The sequence below is a fragment of the Pelobates fuscus genome, chromosome 6 (genome assembly GCF_036172605.1).
Source record: "Pelobates fuscus isolate aPelFus1 chromosome 6, aPelFus1.pri, whole genome shotgun sequence".
Lineage (NCBI taxonomy): Eukaryota > Metazoa > Chordata > Amphibia > Anura > Pelobatidae > Pelobates > Pelobates fuscus.
Genome location: NC_086322.1, coordinates 60,403,402 through 60,415,048, shown reverse-complemented (window position 1 = coordinate 60,415,048; position 11,647 = coordinate 60,403,402). Strand labels below are relative to the sequence as shown.

At 38.4% G+C, this 11,647-nt stretch overlaps 1 protein-coding gene across 1 annotated transcript in view; it reads right to left on the bottom strand.

The window, feature by feature from the left end:
* Positions 1-1,586: 1,586 nt before the first annotated feature.
* The window catches only part of EVC2 (EvC ciliary complex subunit 2), a 96,415-nt gene continuing 86,354 nt past the window's right edge, over positions 1,587-11,647 (bottom strand). Inside the window, exons 19-20 of the mRNA XM_063457771.1 lie at positions 5,824-5,925; positions 1,587-2,254 (exon numbers count right to left, since the gene is read on the bottom strand). Of these exons, the coding sequence (XP_063313841.1) occupies positions 2,017-2,254; positions 5,824-5,925 (340 nt within the window). The 3' untranslated portion in view covers positions 1,587-2,016. The remainder of the gene's footprint in view (positions 2,255-5,823; positions 5,926-11,647) is intronic.

Sequence of the window (11,647 nt, the reverse complement as noted above, 5' to 3'; positions counted from 1 at the left end):
AGGTTGTGTGAACTTCTGTGCCTCCTAGTGAAAGGCTAGCTCTCGTGGGGACTGGGATACCCAAAGTATTCATCCAATAAGCACAGCTTAGTTATAGAGGCCCACTAGTGCAGTCCAAATTTATTCAAAGAGCATTCAAAGTACAGACATTTAGGGACCCCTGTCCCTTAATCAATGATAAATGTCCTCAAATCATGCAACACACTCACCAGAATATATATGATAAGTGAAACTACCCTCCACCAACAGGACACGCTTGTTCCAGTTGCTGTTGCCATTTGGATATCCCCTGCCAGTCCAAAGATGGAGGGGGTTCGGGGTATCAGTCGGGGTATCATCTGACGTTTCTCCCCTGCACGTATCACCTTCTACGTCAAGGTCAAGGCCACTGGTGGGACAAGAGTGCTGGATATTCCCTCAAAAGAAGCTGCAGCTCACCAGAGCAGGTAGTAGCCGTTTAATTTACATTAGTGGGGAAATTCAAATCAAAGGAATAACGAGAGCACTCAATGGATTTTAAAAAGATGAAATAAATGTATATTCACAATCGCATAAATCGATCATATACTGCAGAGAGTCCCAGGAGGAAATATTTCCTAAGTGGATAAATCTCATAAGAGCAGGCATTAGGCTGTTCGAGTAGGACCTGCCAAGAATAGGGTACATTGACGTTGTGGCAGGCTTATACAATGTATGATCATATAATGTAACTAAACCCCCATTATTTTTTGGTCTAGATTAGGTGTTTTTAAATAAAACTATTACATTCTGCAAAACTTCAAATTGCTGTTTAGTGAATGAGTGAGTGCGCTGGATCTTGTACACACATACATACATACAAACACACACACACACACACACACACACACACACACACACACACACACACATATATATATTGTGACAAACTTACTTTCCTGTGTATGTTTGTCCAGGATCTCTTGGCAACTGCACAGCCCTCTAGGGTAAGAAAGCCAGGTCAAGACAAAGTCCAGTTTCAAAAAAAGGCCTCTGGCCTGTTTATTTTCTGTTGTTAAGAAGTAACAGGATACAATAAACAGCAAAACTTCTTTCTCCACAAAGCACTTTCTTTCTCCTCAAAACACTTCCCTCACTCCACCCTGCTTTAACTGCAGTTATATAGCTGCTCACAGCCCCTACAGGTGAGGCTAATGACCTCGTTAGGCAGTGAGCCAGAACTCCTTAGAAAACCTGGGCTGGACTCATGCACAACCACTCTGACAGTGGGTGGAAAATCAGCCCATCATGCTCTTTGGAATACTCCACCCCAGGGACCCAAATAACAACAGAGAAAAAAAAAAACCTACAACTTAAACTCAACTTTCCCTGGGGCTGCATGTGCTTACCCACATGTTAGGATAGTGGCTGTGCAAAAGTCTGGGTGCCAGATATACACCCCTGACCACCATTCCCAACACTCTGTCACAATATATATATATATATATACACACACACACACACATACATACATACACACACACACACATAAATACATACATATTAAAAAGGTTTATAGATTATATTCAATTAGAAAGGAATTTTGCATTGGAGGATGGTAATTTTATTTACAGTCATTGGCTTGATGACATATTGCCATTAATAATACACATATCTTCAGTATGAATCTAGAGCCTTGGAATTTGAAAAAAACAAAAACAAAAAACCTTCCATTTTAAGCTGTGCAATCTGATTATTCATAGATAAATAAAGCAGATTATGTTGATCAAATCCATGCAAATATTTAACTTTTCATATATATATATTTTTTTTTAAAATAAATTGTATGCGTAAATTAATATTTAATACACAGGAATTATATACAGAAAGAAAAGTGCAAATCCGAGATCAAAAACGTAAAAAATAATGGATGAATATTAAAAAAAATAAAATATGTGGTTGCAGTGCAATTTTTCCTCCCAACAAAACTGCAAAAGGATGAATTAAAATATAAAAAGATCCCAGTTCCTGGGTGTATCCCCCCAGTTTTCCCAGCTTTTAATGAGTAGTGGTAGTTCTTATAGAATTTAGGAAATTGCGCTTCTTCTTGGACTTGGTATAAGAGTTGGGAGACTCGCTGGGAGCGGTGAAGATAAACAGTTTCTCTCCAGTGTCTGGTAAATCTATTGCCTCCGCACTTCCAAATGTTTCACAGGACTGAAGAAGTTTTGAGAAGTTCTCAGTGTGGGAGAATGAGACACGCTTCACAGGCCGCAAGCGTTTCTTTTTCAGAATGCTAAAACGAAACAGAGAACTCCAATCAGACATCAGAAATTCATATTGGGAGATAATAAAAAAAAATATTTATACAAGCAATTTAAAAAAACAACACACAAAAAACACAAAAACAAAATTATTTATATAAGCTGTTCAAAAGGATTCATGTAAGTACCTTGGAAATACTTTCCCTACATTTTATGGTGCCACGGTAAAGTCACTCCAGTCCTATGTTTCACTAATCTGTTTAACTGGCAAAAGAGTCTTAAAGATTACATTTCTTGACTACCATACCAACTCATACCATTGTGTTGGTGCTTCAGAGCAGTGGTGGAGAGACTTACAGGGGCTGCTCCCTGATGAGTGGTATGTGTTGTAAAGCAACCTATAAATATAACAGAAATATACAAATTTTTTGTTATGTTAACTCTCTTTTTCCACCAGTTTGGAGCGGAACTTTTTACTGTAGAGAACCACAGCGTTCAATATCAAATTGACAAACATGCCATGTCAATGATGACACAAAGATCCAAGTTTTCAAGTTGCCCTTTTTTGTTCAAAGCGCATCTTCAAACTATGTCACTGCCATTGGCATTTAACCCCTTAAGGACACAGCTTCTGAAATAAAGGGAATCATGCCAGAATATTTCCGTCATTTGTCCTTAAGGGGTTAAACCAGTCCTGTGACCAGCCCCTGTTGTTTAATTGAAAGAGTTAAGATTTAGCAATACATTAGTCATGGAATCGGGAGCACCCAGACTGCCATTGACGTGTGGGTTATATTTAGTAGTGATTTAGTAATCGTTGTGTTCATTTACTACATAAGCAATGATGCGACAAATAAGACAAGCATTACTGGCTTCTAAATCATATCTGTGTGTTTGTTTCTGGGAAAGAGCAGGATTTCTGGAAACAAAAACGTACATTCTCACTCATTTGGCTCTGTTTCATTTGTTTATTGTGATGGAATATAGAAATTACTGCCCATATTAACAAAACAATAAAAAATAATTAAACACGATATACACACAAACGATATTTTACAGAGTTGACAGGCTATGCATTTTAATAGTCATCCTGTGTGATATATGTTTATAGAGTTTTTAGAAATCGCCTATTTAATGTGGAGTGCTCAAATCCCCTACTGGTACTGGGTGTATCATTTTTGGCCATTTCAGCATCACCTTATTATTATTATATGTTTGTTCAGGTGGGTGCTCCAAGTTTTGAATATTTTTTTATGAATTGGAAGCTAGACCTAGCTCCTTGGTTTACCACAACCTTCTGAGAGATCCTATGAAGGGTCATGTGAAGAACCATATCCACTCCACTACACCTTACATGTAGGCTATGCTGCAAGGAGTCTTTGGGGGTCACACCATGTCATTGTTAAACCAGTTACAAGAAATATAACTAAAATTGGAGCCCATCCTGGCACACAAACCCTGATGACTCTGCTGGCCCTCAGAGAATATTTCTAGAACATGCCCTGCAGTCAATATGAACATTTTTAAAAATACTATGCATGCTTTTTTCTTTTACTTTTCTTTGTTTTTTTTGTTTGAGGAATTGGTTATGTGTAGGGGAGGAGCGCTTTGTTATGAGAATTTAAATATCACAGAGCACAGACTCCATAACTAGATCATACATTATAACCAGTGATTCAAGAAAAGCACCTTTTAACTCTTTACAAACATATACTATGCTGAGCAAAGAAATCGTCAAACAGCACCCACCGAATGATTTAGAAAATGTATTCAAATCCTTCAGATGTAAGGGTAAAGAAATCTGAAAGCATTTTACCACAAACAAAATAACAAACCGTCTGCATATTTTTGGAAATGAGTGGTAAAAAGAAACTCTAGCACTTTTTTGCGAATAGGAATATAAAACGTCATGTGTGAATATTATCAAGCATCACAAATCACTATTTTAACTTGCAGGTAGTTCATTTTAAAGTATGCAAACAATTAAATGGTAATGTCATTTCTCTAAACCAAGAATTTATTAATTTTTTTTAACAGGGATATGTATACAAAACATGAGCAGAATACAGAACAAATAAATGCAGATACTGGTATTGTCATATGGAAAATTCTGATACGCTATCAATCTATGGAATGCATTAGCAAGCTATACCCAAAGAAAAATGGATTGTACCAGTGATAAAATCTTTGTGTTTCTACCTGCAGTTCCTCTACCCCTCCACACATTTTTCCAAATCTTTTTAAGGTCTTTTAGCCTTGCTGCTGGCATACATTTTTCTGGAATTTACAGAAAGCCATGGCAAAAATGACAAATGAACATAAGAAATATAAACTTTATTAAAGGGTTTCTCTGTTCTGCATGTTCTCTCTATGCTGACGGACAGGTGCAAGAACAGAGCTCATAGCAATGACAGACAAGTAGCTAAGATGGACGCACCCAGTTCCTGGACAGAGGTGTAGATTTCTTCATTCAATTTTATTTTTCACACCTTACAAACAGAGGCGTAACTAGAAACCATGGGGCCCCGGTGCCATAATTTCCCTGGGCCCACCCCTATATGTCTCATCCCCATCCTCAGCCCTTTAGCCCCTCCATGTGTCTCATTCACAGGGTTAGTGTGGCATGTTTGGGGGGATTGAGTATGACAGAATGGGAGCAGTAAATGAGATAGGGCGAGTGTGGCAGAGTGACATGGGGTGAGTTTGGCAGGGTGAAGGAAAGTGTGTCAGGATTGGGGTGGGTGAGTGAAACAGTGCAAGAGAAGGTGAGTGTAATATGGTGAATATGGAAGATCGATGGGAGGCGAGTATGGCATGGGTGAGTGACAGGATTGGTGGAGGTATTGTGAGTGGCAGAGTGAAGAGGGGTGACAGTATGTGTGGTGGGGTGACAGTTACATAGAGACACACACACACACAGACACATACATACACACCGATACATACACACACAGAGACAGACACAGAGACACACACACATACAGAGAAAAACATACACATGCATACATACATTACCCTCCTGTTTCCTACCTTTTAGATGCAGAAGGGTGACTTCCCTGCGGTACAGTGGTGGTTCAGTCTGATGCCACTCTGACTCCCTCCTCTCCTTCCTCCTGTGCGGCACTATGTGTAAGCTGGGAGGAGTTACCGAGGATGTCACTGCCTCCCAGCTCTGATGTCATCACAAGGGACCTGGCCACACTGTTAAAGCGCTGCAGCGCTGACCGGGCCCCCTGGTAATACTTTGCCATCGGGTGGCCCTAACAGCATGGGCCACCTGATGGGCCCCTGAATGTGTGGCCCCGGCGGTTCTACAGCGCGGGCCATGGCCGCAACACATGTCAGTGGGCACCCGGTCACAGAGGTCCATAAGGCGGCCGGGCCTCCTGGAGGGTGGTCCCGGTCGCAGCTGAGACCCCTGTGACTGCGGTAGTTCTGCCACTGCTTACAAATACATAATTGTTAATTATAGCAATACATAAACATAATATTCAAAATCCAGGGAAGTGACATTTTAAAATTTGAAGTAATAGCTCTAAAGTTTAAAGCAAAAATTTGTTTGTCTGGGTAAATATCTACAGATATGCCATAAAACTCATACCTTCTTTTCTTTCTTCCGCTAACTGTGGTTTTCTCTACTTCCGGGTTTCCTAGTCCTTCTTTTAGCCTCTTCTCTATAACTGTCCACAGCTCCTGGTATTTTCTTAAAGAAAAAAAATCATTTAAATATATGAGGATTTAAAGAAAGTATTTTCATATACACCCATAAAGGTCATTTCACAAGGGCTACAGAAATGACAGATAAATGGTGATATTTACAAGGTCAGTGCTGGAAACATCGTTCAATGGGATAGTGGGATCTACAGAGCTGTGTGCAACTTGCAGACTACAGGTTCGATTCCAGGCAGGTCCACTCAGCTTATAATCATGACTAGGTGGAAAGCAGTAGTAAAGATGTATGACCGGTTAAACCTAATGGACGTTTTTGAGCTTATATTACTGCACGTTCCTGTCCTCATAGAATGCATTGTAAAAACTCCAGGCAGTGTACCTCCATCAGCCCCATTATATCATTAAGATAATTAAATGTTGAGAATGCACCAAAACAGAACCTCTCCCTCTGTCGTGTGGTCTATCAGGACTTACTGGTCCAAGGGCACCCATGGCATCCTGGAGCAAATCCACAGAGGCCCTAGCACTCCATGCTTCTGTGGCCATCTCTCGGCTTTCTCCGAGGTCCTCTGTCAGCACCGGGATTCACAAAGGTAACTTTGCCACTGTAAGATGGCGGCAGCCACATGGACACTCGCTCAGTATGCAAGGGCGATTGGCAGGAGTCATAGATAGGTGGTGGTAAGGACTATGATGCAGCCAAGATGGCGCGAATTCCCAGAGTCCATTATATTGCTGTAGGAGGTTCAGCCTATGAGGAGGTGGGGGCCTGTCATGTGTCAACCTATATATACCCAGGCACTTCCCTCCCTCAGGCATTTTTCTTTGTGCTGTTTTTTCCAGTTCCTGCTCTTCCCTTCAGTATTGAAATTTTCTGGCTTTTTACCTTTGGATTTTCTTCTGACCTTGATCTCTAGCTGCCTGTCCTTGACCTCCGGACCACCTGACTTCAATTCCTGCTTGCTCCTTTAGTAGATACTTTGTCTTTTAGTCATTTTTGTAATAAAAGGCCCCATGCCACCACTGATCTCTCAGGGCCCTGTACCACTACCAGGTGCACCTGAGGGTCATGTTTGTGAGGGGTTCTGCTGCAACAGAGTTCTTCTCCAAACACGCTAATTGGTAGGTTATCACACCCTCTATATGTTCTGCCAGCAGCCTACCTGTCCATCCAACATCTTATACCACTTGTCTCAATCACCTCTCCCTTACTTTTCTTATTCTATGGTTTTTCTTCCACTTTCCTCACCATACGGAACTGTTTCCAAAACCACCTACTCAAAGAATATTTCAGCTAATCTTCTACCTTCCTTTCCAACCCCTAGTCTCCAAGTAAATTGTAAATTTCCAAAAAGTTGAATCATAATCTATTCTGTATCATTATGTATTCATTTGTAACTTCCTATTCCAAGTAATCAGTAAAAAAACAAGAGAAATAGGCGCTCACTAAATACACTTTTAGGGGGCAGCAGTGAACCGAGCAGGAATTCCCAATGCCTACTCAGAATAGTGAAACAAACAAGAAAAAATAGTGGTAAACCGCGCCCAAACAGTACAAGTAATAATAAAATCGTATACATACAAATAGTCCTATAATAAGGAATGTATGGAACCTTCAATAAAAAATACAAAATAGTAATGGTGCAGTATATCAGGCAAGTAAAAAGTGATTAAAACTTTATAAAAGACTAACTCACACTTTGCAGAGCTACTCAGAGCTCTGCCGTATAGCGCCTGGACGGTACAATCCCCGTCTCGGGATGTCAAGTGCTGGTGCAGTGCGTGATCCAATCCTCAGTAGTATATGGAAGAAAATATAGAGATAGGATCCAATAGTACAGCATGTATTGCAAACAGTGTTGGTAAAAAAGGAAAAATATCCTACTTACAAATTTTGGAGCAAATATCTTGCTCTGGTATGTACAGCATACGGTGGTATAATCCCCACCAACGGATATAAATCAGGATGCAGGAAAATCAGGAACAGCAGATAAAATAGTAAAAACTATAGCTTTATTTAAAGTATAAAATATAACAAATATATGTAAAATCAATAACTTAACGCGTTTCGCCCGGTCTGGGGCTTCTTCAGAAGTATAAAGTCCAAGTTTGGATAAAATCCGCTTATATAGGGGTTCCTGATTGGTAAAATTAAGTCCTGATGTGTTTTGGCTTCCTACTTCCGGGTCGCGCACGTCGCCCGGAAGTGACGTCATCATGTCGTTCCGTGGCATGCTGGGACATGTAGTCTCCCGCCGTTTGTGTTATATGTAACACAGGAAGTGATGCTAGTGTGGCTCCTGGTGCCTTATGGGGCATATAGTTCACAGTGTTCTCTTTCTCTTTCTAATGCACTAATACGTAAAACCAACATGGATACTATTCACCATAAAGAAAATCTTGATAGGAGAGAAAGGATTCACACACAGATTGAAACCACAGAATCCCCTATAGTTGTAAGACCAAAAACATACAGATTAACACAGGACCACAGGTCCCCTAAAGAAATTCGAAACAAAGATAGTAAACTCACGTGGAGAAGAGAGGAAAGGAAGACTCATAAAAGATATGAGGACACTAGAAACAGTCCCCCTGATGACGCACTCCAACATAATAGATACCATGCCCTCTCTTTCTCTGAACAATTTGATGAAACATCTTTTTTAGAGATTCCATCAAACCGGGAGAGACAGTCCGACCATATCAGCCCAATCAGAGGCCGCAAAAGAAGTTTAGAGGAAGAAGATCAGGTAGACGAAAACAAAAAAGGAAGAACAGAGAGATTCTAAAAGTAGCGACTAAAAAGGAATTAAAGGAAAATCTAAATGAGGATGACAATAAAGGGATTTTTAATCTATCAGGCAAACCTCTAACGAATATACAGCTAAAAGTTTTAAATAAAGGTCTTAAATATGCCCCTACAAAAACTTTTAATCCTTTTTTAGCATATATCGATATAAATAAGTTTGTAAGAAATGCCACAATAAAAAGGTTTTATATAAGCAAAAATGATGCGACTAATAATCAAGCTACAGATACGACTAACACGAGAGAAGATAAATATGTCAAAAGCTCCCTGAAAAATAAAAGTAAATTTTACCCGTCATATTTTAAGTCAAGCGCAATAGATATATTTGAAAAAAAGGTGTCTAAAGGTATAAGGAATCTAAGTGATAAACACATAGGAGACAAAAATAATTTATCAAAGAAGGAAAGAGAAAGCCTTAGAGATCTACAGAATGACGATACTATTGTCATAAAACCAGCAGATAAGGGGGGGGGACTTGTAATTTTATCGACAGAAATGTATGAAGAGGAGGCTTTTAGACAATTAAACGATACAAAAACATATGCTAAACTCACAAGAGACCCTACCCCAGATATTAAAAAAATTTTAGAAACATTTTTAAATAAAGGTAAGGAGGAAGACATACTAAGCATTGATGAATACAATTACCTAAATAAAAAATTTCCAAAAATACCGGTCATATATTTTTTACCGAAGATTCACAAAGACCTAAACAAACCCCCAGGGAGACCCATTGTCTCCGGTATAGACTCTATTCTATCAAATATGTCAGAGTATATAGACATTATGTTACAGCCCTATGTTAAACTGTCCCGTTCCTACCTCAAAGACACTATGGATTTACTCAACAAATTAGAGACGATAAAGTGGGAAGATGACTATATACTTATAACCTGTGATGTGCAGTCTCTATATACTATTATCGAGCATGAAAGAGGCTGTAGAGCTGTAAAAACTATTTTAGAAAGACACAATAAGATGAAAGAGGAACAGATAAATTTTATAATTGAAGGTATCTTTTTAATTCTTAATAACAATTATTTTTGGTTTAAAGACTCGTTTTATTTACAAAAGAATGGCACAGCAATGGGGACCAGGTTCGCGCCCAGCTATGCCAACCTCTTCATGACGGAGTGGGAAGAGAGAATGGTATGGAGCGGGCATGGCTGGGTGGAGAACCTGGTCGCCTATTTTCGCTACATTGATGATCTCCTTTTTATTTGGAAGGGCCCTATTCCCACGGCCAAACTATTTTTAGATTTTTTAAACACAAATGATGATGGTATAGTTTTAAAAGCGGATTTTAGTAAGACTAATGTAACTTTTCTAGATTTGGACATTTTTATCCACGATACTAATATTAATACTAAAACTCATTTTAAACCAGTTCATGTTAATAATTTTATTGGAAGGGACAGTTGCCATTATAGGAGTTGGCTTGATAGTATTCCCAAGAGCCAATTCCTTAGATTAAAAAGAAATTGTTCAGATGCTGAAACTTATAAGACACAGGCGAATATGATGAGTAAGAAATTTATTGAAAAAGGCTATAACGAAGAACAAATTGAGAAGACACTGGAAAACATTACGAGTTTAGACAGAAAAGATCTCCTAACCCAAAACAATGGTACAAAAAATATTAAAAATAACGGGACGGATTTTATATTACCCATTGTTCTTGATTATAACAATAAGAATAAACAAATTAAAAAATTAATTCAGAATAATTGGCACATCTTGAAGGAAGACCCTATATTAGGAAAGATTATCCCAGACCGTCCAAGAATTGTATTTAGGGGAGCCCCAAACCTGAGAATGCACCTCACACAGAATTACACAAAACAAAAAAAGTCTGAAGCAATAAATAATTTTATGAAACACAAAAATGGATTTTTTAGATGTAACTGTTGTGTGGCATGTAGAAAGACCAGTAAAACTAACCGATGTATGTCTAATTTTAAATCACACAACACAAATAAAAGTTATAACATCAAGGACACAATTACATGCATGAGTAAGAACGTCATATACCTACTAGAGTGCCCTTGCGGACTACAATATGTAGGTAGAACCATAAGACCATTAAAAATTAGAATTGGTGAGCATTGCCGCAACATAGAAAAGGGACTAAAAACTCACCTGGTATCTTCACACTTTGAGCTACACGACAATGACCCACGTCACCTAAAATTTATGGGTATCTCAAAATTGTCTAAAGACTGGAGAGGTGGTGATATAATCAAAAAGTTAGGAAAGAAAGAAATGGAGTGGGTCTATTTTTTAGATACACTCCACCCTAAAGGTTTAAATGCAGAGTTTGACCTTTTTAATTTTTTATAGTACATAACTTGGATCACTATTTTTATTCTCTCTGCATTCTAATTTTTATTAATTCTTTTATATTTTATATTATATATATATATATATATATATATTTTTTACACCACCTCTCAAGTACCATTTTAAGACTTTTATGCATGGTTCACTTTATGCATGTGTATTTTTTATACATGTTTTATATATTGTTACATGTTTATGTGTTCCATATATACCTTCACTTTTTAATCATATCTCCACTTTATGTATTACACTATTGCCCCCTATGTAGGAATATGCCTTTGTTGTCTCCTTTATTAGAATTACCTCTTACTGTTTATGTATAATTTCCTATATTTATAATTATGTTTGTTTATCCTTTCATAATCAACTTAAGTGTTTCTTGAGACATCATTTGGCTTTTTTACTTATTATTCCCTTTGTGTATTCCAATTCAATATCGGCATTTTGCCGAACTGCATATCCCATGATACCATGCAATGCGATACGTCACTTCCGGGTAACGAAACTACACTTCTGTGAAAGAGAACACTGTGAACTATATGCCCCATAAGGCACCAGGAGCCACACTAGCATCACTTCCTGTGTTACATATAACACAAACGGC